Below are 14649 nucleotides of genomic sequence, written 5' to 3' on the forward strand. Positions count from 1 at the left end.
ATTTCAAACTTATTACCTACTTGGAGCGTTAGTAGATGATTCCTTCATTATTATTTTTTATTAAAGTAGCCATAAGAGCTTTTTACTTTTCAGGCACATTAAAAAAGCCACTTGTTTCTGCAGGGAATCCTTAATCTCCTCAGAAGTCAATACTGTTCCTGTTGAGAAATCAAAGTATTAACTCACAGTGACATCAGTATGTTGGGTATCTTGCACGATATAGTCTGAATGTTAATGGTAATCCTGCACCACTGGCGCTAAAGCAATGAAAATTATCCTCAGTGGAATAAAAATTATTATTATGAAAGTATTGATTTCAGTATTTTTTTTTTTTCAGGAAAAATTCTTCCTCTTCCCTTTCAACACCTATTGATTGAATCGTTGATGCTTTGTAGAAATCAGGCATGCTATGTTGATTGTCAGTTTGCTTAGATTGGTGGGATGTGTGGAAAAAAAAGTGCAAGAAAAACTATTTTTTGCTAATTTGTTATTGTACTAACAATTTTTTGTTATAATGCATTTATTTCTGTGATTTTATTTTCCACAGAAAATTTATAGAAATGGGCTTTATTGATGAGAAACGAATAGCAATATGGGGCTGGGTAAGTGTTGGGAGCTTTTAGATCTATCTTTAAATAATCCTGCAATATAATTTTTTTATTGTCATTATTCTTCCTGGTTCTGTCTTAAGTATATATAAAATTTCTTCTGCAAATGTATGATGGTATTGCCAAAGGGGGTGGTTCCTGCTGGTACTTATATACATGAAATTGCAACAGTTCGAGGCCCCAAAAATGAATCTTTGGCAGCTCAAGAGGGAATTTTAAAAAGCTCATGTCTAATACATTGTTTGGACTGGAAGTCAAGCCAAATTAAGACATTTTAATTGCTTTAGTTTTAACTTAGGGACTTACTGTCAACTGAGTTTAAAATAGTGAGAAAAGTCCTATGACTATCTCTTATCAGAAAATGTGACCCCTGCATCATCGTGAATCACTGTGTACTTGGCTGGCTTTGCAATGGTCATCAGGGAGGAATCTGGATCTGAGGGCTTTACAACACTGGCAGCTTCACCAAGACATGGAAAAATTGGGCAGTATGGGAGTCACTCCAAATTATTAGCCAGTCTATTTTTTCATGTTTGCTTTTTTCATGTATTTCTCTTTGTAATGCTCCCAAAACCTTTAATAGCCAGATATATTGCTTCATCTTAGACAGCACATGAGCAGAGTTGCTAAAATCTTTCTATGAAGCTTCTATCAACCAATATTTAGGTTACTTTGCTACAGTTACTACTGTAACAATTGAATAAAATGGGTATCATATGGTGAAATTAAATGACACAGATGCTTAGAAGTGAATAATTCTAAAGTGACATTAGGTAATTTAAGGTCTCAAGAAAATATTTTCTTTTTTAAATCACATCATATTTTATTTCACCACAGTGAAATAAAACCAACTAACAGCTTGGACACATTGTATTCCAGTAGTGGATAAAATATTAAAATAAAGGCACTACTGCCAAACCTATCAACCTTTTTTTCCAATTTATTTCCAATTTATTATACCATTTCCTGGTCTGTAAGCTTTGAAAGGAGTTGAAAGGTGTTTCTTTATTTATAGGCTGCAGATTGGTGAGTGTGCATGAACTCGTGCTTTCAGACTCAAACTCTTCAAGATGGCAAAAGCTCTTAAATAACTACTAAAGTAATTTGGCTTGTGAACTCTCTCTTGGCCTGTTACAGTGAATATATTTATCTGCCCAATCCAAATCCCTTACTTTTTAGTCTTGTGGACTGATTTTTTGAAAGATCAAATGAGCAAATCAGATGAGTTGGAAAAATTCTACTAATTAGTGTTTCTACTACTATATCCCTCACTATCATTTCAAGCTGAAAAGTCAAGAGGATGGACTAAGCTAACTTCTGTACCAAAAAAAAATCTGCTAATTTCCCTTAGTCTTTCATATGCTACTGAAGTAATCTTCAGAATTTTTCATGACACACCATATTTTTATCCCTTCCTCCATTCCAAAGTAAACAGAAACCCATTATTTTGCAAAGACCTTATATGAGTTTTTCCAGCCTCAGTTCCACATCCTGTGGAGAGCCAAACCAAAGGCTTTTTATTTACATTATTTTCCTGTCTCAGCAACTAGCCTCATTCAGTTTCACAGATCTATTCTGATATCCAGGCTTACTTACTGCTTTACCCTTCTTACAGCTGGGAACTTATTCTTCATTTCTGGGTCCCAGTTTGAGGAATCAGGCCAGAAAATACTGGGAACAGTGGCAGGCAGTAGGGAGGAATTGCTCCATCCTGAAGTGATGAGTGTATTAGTACTGATGACTGGGTCAGTTCAATATGCTGATCTTTAGCAAAACCTAGGTAGTTTGTTAAGGGAGGGAAAAAAACCTCTAACTCTTCTTGGAGGTGCACCTTCAAAGGATGAGAGGCAATGAAAACAAACTGCCAGAAGGAAAGTTTCTCCTTGGTTTTAGGAAAAAAAATATGACAACATTGATCACTGTTGAAGCAGATTGAGTGGAGAAGATGGATGAGACTGCAATCAGTGTCATTTTCATCTGAAGTTAGCCCTGTTTTGAGCTATAGGTTGCATTAGATTACCGTGAAGGACGCTACAAGATTCAATTTCTCTGTGACTGTAAGTGGTAACGAAAACAGTGATAAACATTGAAGAAGCAGCAAAAAAAAGAAATTATTTGATAAATTTGTCTAATCTCTCTCATAAGAAATTACATCAGATGCATTTGATAGCAAAAAAATAGTTTCAAAAAACCCTCAACCTTTTGTTACTTTGTCCTCCCTGCATGCAAAGCAAATTAGTTCATTTGGAATCAGTTTATATGAGTTTGATTCAGAAAACAGAATGATACTTCACCAGTAATTTTAAACCGTCTGTGATTTCCTCCTAGTCCTATGGTGGCTATGTAACTTCTTTGGCACTTGGATCTGGCAGTGGAGTATTTAAATGCGGAATGGCTGTGGCTCCTGTTTCCAGCTGGGAATATTACGGTATGGAAACTTGTCATAAATACTGACTTGGAAAGCAAGATGTAGCATTTAATGACTTCTTAAATTAAATCGTTGCAGGAGACTGGCAATTTGAAACATAAAGACATTCAAATTACCTAGATTTAAAACTTTTAAGACCTTAAGTTTAATGTTTTTCTTGCTGAAAATAACTGAGTGCAACTGGCAGTTTGGAACTGATTTTGTCACAAAGAAGGTATGTCTGGATAATTCCATATGCACTTCTAAAACAGTAAGTGTATAAAGCCCTCTCAATAAACTGCTATTAAGGAGTGATCTGCCTTAAAGTCCTATTAAAGCATTATCACTGAATTTGGAAACAGCTGAACTGATTTATCTGCCAGCAACAGAATCATAGTACATTTCAATTTCTGAAACCACAGATGACCTGTGTCAGGAATCAGTATTTCTGATGACCACAAAGTTGTTTCCAAAAAGCAGTGGAAAAAGTGAAAGTCTATTGTGTTCAATATAATATTTTTAATTAAATACTTTTCCCTCTAAATGTTTCTCAGCCACGCCTGTATTGTTGTACAATATGTACAATACATATTCTTATTTATATTTATGGAATTAGGCTCCAAACTGTTGAGAGGAAACAACACTGGGTGTATATTCCCAAGGCCTTCCTGTGTGAATAAAGCAGGCACATACTCATACTTGCCGACCTGTGAGGCTTTTGGCATGGTGTTAAGGAACCTTAGTGTAAAAAAAAAAATCATGGCATGAATATTTTCAATGAGTAAAATGTAGCACTTTGAACACATTTACTTAGCATATGGTCGTTTTCTAAGAAGTCTTGGTTATGAGAAAAATTTTTGGTTAAATGGGAAAGATTCCTTCCCTGACTGCTAGCACAGACATTCCTTGTATTTATGGTGTTTTGCAAACAAAGGGGAAAATATTTGTATGACACAGGAAGCATAGTCTTCGTGTTTTCACTGGCATCAAGATTTTTTAAAGACATTTTTACTCATGATCACAAAATTATTTCTAGAATGCAGGCATAAAGCACTGCTTTCACAAAAGTCCCTTAATAAAAGACATGTTATAAAAATTTGTCCCAGCATCAAAATTCAAATGAAGTTTTTAAGTTCAAGCAGATTAGACCTGCACCATTGCAATCTCTACATCAGCTCAATTTTCAGGTGGCAATTAAAGAATCTTGCTGAAAACACACTGTAAAATCCAAACAGGCAAATGTACCTCCACTAAGGAAGGAAGGAAACAAAAGGAAATCATAAGTCGTAAGTTTTGGCAAACAGATCAGGTTAGCATTAGGGTGAACTGTGTTAGGGGCAAAACTACAGGATGTTACCTCCTTGAGTCTCCAAGTAGTATCAGTATGTCACAGGATGTACTGGCCCCTAGAGCTTCTAAATTCTGCCCAACCCTCACAGACGAGATTCTGGGCCATAATCTTTTGTCAGAAGCTGCCCCACCTCCCTCCATTTTGAGCCAGAGCTGAACAGTTATAAGATGGAAAGGAAGATTCCATTCAGGGACAACGTATAATTAAAAGCATTATATCTGTAACTGTTTTATTAAAATTTATTTAAATTCATCTGCTTTTCCTTCCTCAATAATTGACAAGCTGATTCTTCCACTTAGTCATTATAATGCAATTCTGCTGACCTTTGTGGACTTGTTGTAGCTATACTGGTAGAAGAGGGTGGAAAAATTGGCTCAGAATACTGTGGAAATGCCAGCCATTCAGAAAGAGTCTATTTTATTGAAAACTTAAGCCCAATATGGTTGTTTGACACTGTGTTGACAACAGATATTGCACATTTTCTGTTTTTATGGAATGATAAAGGATTTTGATGAAAGATAGGCTACTTAAATTTTTTTGGTACTTATATTACAAATTATCTTCAGAAGCCTTGCTTGGCTAATGTGGGAGACATAGTACATGTCTTTAGCTCTCAGAGGTAGCACATGTAAGTGATACATAATAAACTACGGGAACATGAGTATATTGATTCATTTTCTTTTCCTGGGAGGATTCTCATTTCTATTTTATAACAAAGTTTTTCTGATACAGTGTATCAAACTGAACAAGATAGACAATCCCAATTCCTTAATGATTACAATGGCCATCACCTGTCTTTTGAGAGGAAAAGATGACAACTCTTCTTTGTCAGAAAGCACTGACCTCCTTAAATAAATAAAGTCCTTGTAATTCTGCAGCTTGACTGCTCAATATGTGTCAGTTCCTCCTTCAAGGCAAGGTCATAAAGAAAGTAATCTTCTGGTAGTAGCAGCTGCTGTGTCAGTTTTCCATAAATTTTCATAACAGCTCCTAGTTAAAGTACAAATACCAAGGCAGCTCAAAGAGAGGTGTTTCTACTGATTTCTTGGTGATGGATACTGTTCAGTTATTCACATTTATTTTGTCAAATCTGCTACCAGTCTTTGTTGTAGTTAGAAAAAGGAACTGAACAGAGGCCTGGAAAACAACGGGCCACCTTTTCATTCATGCCTGCATCTTTTCCTGCTCTCTCTAGTTGCTGTGTATATGCATTCAATAGGAAAATGACAACATGCATATCCGTATTTACTGTAAATACACATACAAATCCTCAGCTCCTCTTTTTAAGGTGTCAGAATTAGACTGTATCATCTTTCCACCATGCACCCATATTGGCTCATTGCCTTATTCAACTGGCTTCTGGAGTTCAACCCAACAGCATAAAGCCATATAAATTAATTGCCTTTATCCCCAAATCCTAGATGAGTATAAAACCACTGTTTCTGCAAAGATTGTTTGGAGAACAGTAAATAATTAGCCTTCATAGCTGATTTTTAAAAATATGTGAAAATTTGATGTGTTATGAGGAAGCCAAGAACAGACACAGTTAAACATCATTTAATTTCCTATGTGTCACTGAAGCCAAAAAATATCTGCACTTTCTTTACCTATAGCATTTTTCTTCTTTAATTTCAGCATCAATCTACACAGAACGATTTATGGGTCTTCCTATAAAGTCCGATAATCTTGAGCACTATAAGGTGAGAATTCTGTTTCTGTGCCATTCTGCCTTAAATTTGAATAACACTTCTATGAGTAAGTGGAACTGTGATGAAAGAAAGTGGCCCACCAGCTCTCATGGTACAGTCCTTTTGTAGCAAAGCTACTGCCATGAAATTCTTATCTCCATAATTAATTGTAGGTTTGTATTTATAAATCCCAAAAAAGCTAAATGGAAGTCCTTATTTTCTTACTTGGACAAGTCATACTGTTCTGCCAGTGCTAACCATTAGCCTAGAAAAGAACTGAAGTGAGAGGGATTAAAATGTTGATGTTAATAAGGTTTTGGTTGATACTGTTAGCTGAGATATGCAAACTGCTTCATCCAAATTTAGCTCTCTGATAATAAGATCATAAGCATACTAAATGATCAGAGTAGCTTCCCCTACCTAGAACAGGTTGCCATTCTTTTCTTCACATTGATAGGAAGTCTGTAGTTTCCTCTAGCAGCACACACCAGCTCTGGATACAGAGAGGCCTGAATTAACATCCAAGAACTTAGTGGAAACACTTCTGTTAAAGATTTGGATTGTGTTCTGGTACGTATTTCCATCCCAACTCAAAGAACAGAAACACTCAATACAAAACAGCCCTGGTGGAGCTGTCTGGATCGCCAGGAATTAGAGCATTCTGGGAATGACATGACTAGTGCTGTTCTTTGTATGAATTGGCCCATAGAAAAGACACTAAATATCAAATCTGTTTCTGATAGTGTAGAGACATTTGTGACAGCACAGAAAGCTACCTGCTGCAAGCCAAGCTTGCACAGGGACGTTCTGTGGACAGATATCATCAATATGGTGCAGATTAATATTTTTTCTTGTGCTGGTGCTTTTCAGAACATGTGCAAATGATGTAAGAAAAACTCAGTATTTATTTATAGGTATTCCTGTCCTGAAGCCAAAGTCACAGATCACAGATGCACAGAATAATTTAGTTTTAAAAGACTTCTGAGATCATCAGGTCCAGCCATTAACCTTACACTGCAAAGTGCACCACGAAACCATGTCCCCAAGTGCCACATCTACACATCTTTAAAATACCTTCCCAGATGGTGACTCAACCACTGCCCTGAGAAGCTTGTTCCAATGCCTGCCAACCCTTTCCATGAAGAAATTTTTCCTCATATCCAGTCTAAACCTCCTCTGGCATAATTTGAGGCCATTTCCTCTTGTCTGGTTGACTGTTGCCTGGGACAAGAGGCCAACCCCCACCTGGCTAAAACATACCTTCAGGGAGTAATACAGAATGTTAAGGTCCCTCCTGAGCCTCCTCTTCTCCAGGCTGAACACCCTCAGCCATTCCTCAGAGGACTCGTTCTTCAGACCCTCCCCAGCTCCATTGCCCTTCTCGGGATACACTCCAGCACCTCAGTGTCTGTCTTGGACCCAAAACTGAACACAGGATTTGGGGTGTGGCCTCACCAGTGCCCAGTAAGGGGGATAAGGGATGATCACTTCTCTGGTCCTGCTAGCCACACTACTTTTGGTACAGGTGAGGATGGCTCTGGCCCACTTGGCCACGTGGGGATGCACTGGCTCATGTTCAGCTGTTTTGAACCGATACCCACAGGTCCTTTTCTACCAGAGAGCTTTCCAGCCACCCTTCAACATGGCCTCCAGTGCTGCATAGGGGTGGTTGTGACCCAAGAGCAGGACATGGCACTTTGCCTTGTTGAACCTCAGACAACTGGCTTTGGGTCATTGATCGAGGTTGTTCAGATCCCGCTGTAGAGACTGATATATGTATATATATCTCTATATATATACATATACAGCCTTGTACATGGTTTCTATTCTCAGATTGATATGAAGTCACTGCTGTCATGTCAGTTCAACCATTTGATTGTTTTTCTACTAGGTAATGAAAGCCTTTCAGCACTATCAATAAGTGGTTTAAATTAAAGTTGCTGAACTGTTCTTTTTTCCTCTCAACAGAATTCAACTGTGATGGCAAGAGCAAAGAATTTCCAAAATGTAGAGTATCTTCTCATCCATGGAACAGCAGATGGTGAGGTTTGCAAATGGCAGAACAAACACAGAGCCAGAATCACTTTGTTTGAAAAACATTAAGCATCTATCTTTGATTGGGTCAGGACTTAGATCTTTGGTAGATTTCCATATGACCTATCATAAGATGCTTACTCGTTCTTAGTAATGTCAACTGTATCACTTGATAATTAGTGGACACAGCTAAATGCACTATAACTTTATGCTTTGTGGTATTAACACGTTTCAACAATCTCTTTCTTTTTTTCTTTTTAGATAATGTACATTTTCAGAACTCAGCACAAATTGCAAAAGCTCTGGTTAATGCACAGGTGGATTTCCAGGCAATGGTAAATAATAGACTATTTTTCATTTTGAAAAGTGGTTCATAACCTTATCAATAAGCTTATCTGACATTTGGCAGTGTTTTTAACTACCCTGTTCAACTGAACATGCTTCAAAATTTGGCAATTGCTAGTGCATTTGTTATCCTTCATAAACAACTTCTCAATTTCTTCCCCAAATGATTTGTCTGCTCTTTTTTTTTCCTTGCCCTTTGCATGCTAGCAGGATTTTCCTCTTGTCAAGAATAACTTGGAGTGTTTTAAAATGAGCCAGGGAGAAGAATAAGAATCCAGGCTCCTTATAAGTGTTTTTGATACCGGGTAAAAGAGGAAAGTGAAAGAGCCAAGTTCTGGGGCCAAATTGTCAATAGCTGTGATAGAGTCTGTCTTGAATTGGACTTGCCTCCCACAGGCAAGAAGGGAAACAGGTGAAAAAGGTGTATGGTATCGAAATATATATCCAGAATCCGCAAAAAAAAGTTCTCTGAAAAACTTGCATGGGATAGCAGGCACAGGCAGAGAGAGAAACACATAGGCAAGATGTTGCAGGATATAAAGGAGAAATAAACAGGGGAAATGTAGATCTGATTTATATGTTAATCTCTGCTTCCAAACCTTTTTCCTCAGGGCTAATAACCAAAGTGTTTGCTTGCTATCAAACATTCTAATCCTCTGCCTGAGTCTGGTTTCACAGTGCCATGAACTCCCCAAAAAGGGATAACAGGGTTTTATAGGCCCCTTTGTGTATTACACATTTTCTGCCTCCTTTGCTGATCTTTAGCAAATCTAGGTTATATCTAAAGTGTCTGGAATACTGTATGCAGATGTAGTCATTCTGGTTCAGCTACAGTGGAATGGCAGATATTTCTGGGTTAGCATAATTCATATGTGTGTTTTATTTCCAGATCATCACTCACAAGGTTCATGGCCCTGCTATAATGTAGGTTGTTTTGAATAGAACTCAAATAACATTTAGCTGAAATTTTGTTGCTTAGAGCTCAGTACTTATTCCTAAGCAAGACTCTTACCCTTATTACCCAGGCCATGCAGCAGGCCAAGGGGATTTCATCCCTAACAGCATCTCAAGGCTCTTTTGCCTGACTTGATACAACTGGCCTGTGAGTACTGAGGCAATAATGCTTACTCTTAAATAACAGAAGGCTTAGAAACTTTTTTTTCAGCAAGAATAAGAATATATTGGGAACTGATGAAAAATAAAATTATCAGGTTCCTCATTTTTCTTGAGCCATCCATTTTCTTATGTGTAGCAATAAAATACATTTTTTGTATTGTTTAACTCTTGCAGAATTGAAAACATGACATAAGGGATTTATGTTTTGTTTTTGCTTTTTCTTTCAGTGGTATACTGATCAGAACCATGGAATTCCAGGCCTTTCCAGCAAACATCTCTACACACATATGACCCACTTCCTCAAACAATGTTTTTCTTTGTCAGAATAAGTAGGCTACTCAGAGCATGCTAAGGCATCTGAGACATCTTTGGGAGAATGAAAAGACAGCAGTGCCCAAGTTGTATGGTGTTCAGGTGAATTGATCACAGGAACTTTGAAATTTTAAATTGATGTTTACATCCACTTTTGATATTGTATATTAGCAAATGTTATGGTAACAAATGTTTTGACACATTTGATACCTGTTCGACACAAAAAATAAAATCAGAATGTAAAGGGTCTTGTGCATCTATTGCCGACTTGCTTAAACTTACATTCTGCAGTCCAAGAATGGTGGTTCATTGCAAATGCACAGTGTCAGATTAATATGGTTGCATTTGTTAACTAGAACTGTAAAATGGGAAAGGACAAAGGAAGCAGTGCAACTACCTAATTAGCATTCTAACAAGAACCAGTTTCTCAAAATTGATTTCCAACCTTTTGTAAAGAATCCAAGAAGAGATAGGAACACACAATATTTAACACTGAAGTTTGGATACTTACTCAGAGTATTGAATGTGTTCAAATTTTATTCAACTCTTATTTGAAACCTTGATTCCTCAAAACTCTCAGTGTTCAGGTTTAAACGTGAAAGCAGGACACTCATAATAACTATCATATATCAGTGGGTTTTTCACCTGTATTCAAGGTATGTGAGACATATTGACCTGTTTTTAATTTCTAATCATCACCTCAGCATTCAAATTGATCTCAGTGTCGTTCATCCCACACTGGAGGGGAAGGATCAAAGGATTGTGCAAGCTTTCTTTGCTTTGTTTCTAGTGCAACAATTTTAGGGAGTCTTTAAAAAATGGTGGAAGCTAAAATGATTGGAATACTTGTATTCTTTTCATTAGTAATTAAATCAGTCCTGTCATAATATAAGAATATTACCAAGATAATTGGCAAGAGATCCATTGTAGATTAAACAATTGCTTGGTCATGTGTTTAATTAGTCTAGTGCATAAGAACCATGGTCTTTCTGACACAATCTCTGCTATTAGCTGTTGAGAGTGCAAAATAACCTAAAATAGATTGTGTTGCCTTCCCACAAAGCAAGCTGCTTCATAACTCTCAGTCAGAGACCAGTTGCTGCTTCTTTGTGGAAAAGCAAGGGGTTTCATTTGACTTTCTTGACAAAAACATGGGGTTTGGCCAAAATAATTAAAATGTGGAAGTGATTTGCTATGTAACAGCTTCCTTCGTTTGTTAATGGCAATATCAAATCTAATTTTCCACACATGAGAACATTCCTTAGATACATCTTTATGCAAATGTAGTTGCCAAGCTGTTTGTAATGGTTAAATTATACTTTGATAGGAACTCTTCAGAAAATACTCAATTAGTTCAGGTTTTTTTGGAAACGCTGCCAATTACGTGATGTTAATGAGCTTTTTGTTGGTAATGTAATTAAAATTCAACTGCTATAATGGCTAAAGGAAAAAATTATAGCTGCAAGAAAGTTAAAATTAAGCAAATATAACATGAAGTGGGCCTAATTAGATGTTGATTATATGGTCCTATGTGCATTTGCTGCACACAACAGTAGTCTCAGAAATATGGTTATCTTACAAATATGGAATACAATTCAGTTGAAATAATGAAATTTAACTCTCTATTTGTTATATTGATACAACACCATGGAAATAATTGTTATCTTATGGTGAAAGAGAGAAAAATGAAGCTCTTGTCTGAGATGCTTATAGGTTTAAGATACCTGAATCTGTCAATGAGAACCTAAGTAATTTCCAAAAAAGCATGGTATCAATCTCACATAAATATCAATATATTAAGATCACTTTCAATTTCTTCACCTTTATTTTATTTATTCTATTGAACATCCTCTAAGTTCTGGAAATCTGGGCAGATAGATTGGCCCTTTGTCAGTACTGTAAGTAATAAAATGATGCAATGTGTTGTTCACACCCTGCCCACAGGTCTGTTGTCTGAAGCTTTTGGAAGTATTTGAAATAAGGGACATTTCAGGAAAATCAGTAAAATAAAATAACAGAAGGTACCTCTTTCTCGAGTGGTGCATTAGCTATTTCATTATTAATCTGCCCTGAGGTCTGTTTGTTTCCTAAGGCAATCATAGTACACATCTTCCAAACTGTTCACCATCTACTTTGGCTTGTAGGCAGCAGTTGTGGGGATAAAAAAAAATTAAAAATAAGTGCAGTTGCTCCCAACATTTTTCCTTCATTGTTTTTCATGTTGTTAATTTCTTTGCCTTACACAGTGTTCTTGCCAAAGAATGGGAATATGTCTCCAGCAGAGTGTGACATTTACACTCAATTGCTGAAATAATGTCTAACCTGAAAGCTTTATGATAGAGCAACCATGTGTTTTGATGACCTGGGAGAAAATGTCCTAGGATGCTGTGAGTGTCAAAAAAACCCTCTTAAAAATACATCAACATCAGATTGCTGACTAGCTTGTGCTTATAACAGGTAATATCACAGTCAGTCACTAGAAAGGGTCCAGAGTACTGCAAACCTACCCTTGTAGTCCAACAGAATCACAGAATGCTTGGAGTTGGAGGGGAACTTTGGAGGCCTACTTATCTCACTTCCCTGTTCACACAGGCTGTGTCCTGTAGCCCAGGACTTTGTCCAGATGGCTTTTGAATAACTAAAAGCCATCTGGATGCTCTACAACCTCCCTGGGCCACCGCTGCCAGTGCTTGGTCACTCTCATGGTAAAAAAGTGCTTCCTTTTCCTCAGACAGAACATCCTATGTTTCAGTTTGTGCCTGGTTCTTCTCATTCTGTCATTGGGCATCACTGAAAGAGGTTGGTTCAGTCTTCTTTGGAAGATACCATCCCTTCAGATATTTATATATGGTGATGAGATTCTCCCAAGCCTTTCTTCTCTAGAAAGAGAACATGTTCCATTCTGCCTTGTCTACAAACACAATCCCTGTTACAAGCATTACCCCAAACATTCACTGGACAGGTATTTGCCCCACTACACTTCAATCAGAGAGAAGAGCCTTAAGAGGCTACAGGACAGGCTCTGTTACAACACATCTTCAGTAGTTCAAGGTGAAAGGGCTTGTCCTGAGGTATCAAGGTGAAGCTAACAGAGTATGTGAATGAAAATATATATATAACTATACTGCAAACATGAAATATGGTGTGTAAGAGCCAACACTAGGACACAATTTGAATTAAGCTAGGCTCTTATTACAAGAATTACCATGCTCAAAGTTTTGCTTCCCACTTTCAAATGTTTTAGAGGATCTGGTTTTCAAAAAATGCTGAGTACTTTGTGTTCTTTTCTCTTTTGGATAATGCTCTCACACTTCAGATACTCAAACATACCACTTCAGACAATGAAACACGAGTCTTCAAATACCTGTCATATAAACAAGGTATCCAAGCCTCTGAAGGTAGAATATATTTTTTCTGAATTAGGTAGACAGGCCCTTGACAAATAGCCACAAATACAGTTGTTTACAAGTCAGTTTCCACTATGAATTCTTTCTAGCTCTTAAAAATTAAAACTAGAGCTGAAAAGAAAAAATTGCTTTATTCTAGAAGCTGAAGTGTACATAAATAGTAGAAAGTTACTGATTCCACTCCAAACCTGTTCTTATCATCTACCTTATTCATGCTGTGTGAGCTGTGCACATGAAAGAACCTGCAATCCTTATACTTCAAACACAGACCTACATGATTTGTTTCACACAGGATTATTGCAGCTGTAAAGAAAAAAAGTCCTGAAGAGAAATTTAGCAGAAAACCAGTCAGGTTCTAGAATATGGTTAGTGTTATACTCATTTTACTCAGATATCAAGTCCAATTCAGACTGCATTCAATACTTCCCAGTTTGCCAGGCAGTTCCAATTACAAGGCACAGCTGTTTAGAACATTTTATAGAGTCATTTGAAGGCTCTATATTTAATCTGAATAATTCATAGTATTTGCAAAGAGCATTTGGTATTACTTTCAATTATGAACATTGTCTTCTCAGAATGTAAAACAACTAGTACATATTGGGCCAGCTCTTCTGCTTGCGCAAATTGATGCAGCTCCATTGACTTGCAGTGGAGCGATTCCAGCTTCTGTGAGCAGACAGTGTGGGCTGCAGCTCAGTTACAATGGCTGTGGCTGCTGAGGTACAAACCTCTCATCACCCCTGGCAGAGAGCACAGAGCTGTGTTCTGCAGAAAGGCCTGGAGACCCTGAACTCACCCTCCATTTCAGAAGGGCATTTGTGCTCCCCAAAGGGTGGCCATGGAGTTGTAAACACACGTAAGCACACACTGTGTGTGTTATGTACAAGCACAGGTTTATGGATGTAACTTGCTGAGATCTTTATGTGTGCATGTGTTTACACATATGTTCCTCCTCTATTGGTTCCCATTCTCAGGAGGGGAATGCTCTTTGTGATTATCGTGTAACAAAGATAGCAAAATGAAAGGGGCTGCAGAGCCCAGCCCTCTGAGCTCACAGCTGACAAGGTTAGGAGAGAATACTTTCTGTATAATATAAGAAAGTAAAGGGTGTGGGCCTGTAGTCATACCCCAAGATACATCCTCCTCCCTTTAGACATGTAATGGATAATAATACAATAGCAACAAATATGTAATGAAGAAATACACAGAAGAATTTAGGGACGTCACTTTTTTGAAAGCATTTGATGAGGCTTTTTTTACTTTTTACTCTCAAAAGCCAGCAAGTTCCTAATTCATTAAAATGTTCAAATCCTAACAATTTTAATCAGATGATGGCGCAGGAAACTTTGATAAATTCCAGATACAGTGAACTCAACCACTC

At 37.3% G+C, this 14649-nt stretch overlaps 1 protein-coding gene across 3 annotated transcripts in view; it reads left to right on the forward strand.

Annotated features, from left to right (window-relative positions):
- FAP (fibroblast activation protein alpha) overlaps nt 1-12099 on the forward strand; it is a 38897-nt gene extending 26798 nt beyond the window's left edge. For 2 of the 3 annotated variants that reach the window (XM_030952073.1, XM_030952074.1), the window contains 6 exons: nt 548-602; nt 2937-3036; nt 6002-6066; nt 8023-8095; nt 8350-8423; nt 9777-12099. In XM_030952073.1, the coding sequence (XP_030807933.1) occupies nt 548-602; nt 2937-3036; nt 6002-6066; nt 8023-8095; nt 8350-8423; nt 9777-9878 (469 nt within the window). In that variant the 3' untranslated portion in view covers nt 9879-12099. Of the gene's footprint in view, nt 1-337; nt 442-547; nt 603-2936; nt 3037-6001; nt 6067-8022; nt 8096-8349; nt 8424-9776 lie in introns of those variants that run through there. The other variant, XM_030952075.1, reaches the window with a different exon arrangement.
- The last annotated feature ends 2550 nt before the right edge of the window (nt 12100-14649 follow it).

The sequence above is a fragment of the Camarhynchus parvulus genome, chromosome 7, assembly GCF_901933205.1.
Source record: "Camarhynchus parvulus chromosome 7, STF_HiC, whole genome shotgun sequence".
Lineage (NCBI taxonomy): Eukaryota > Metazoa > Chordata > Aves > Passeriformes > Thraupidae > Camarhynchus > Camarhynchus parvulus.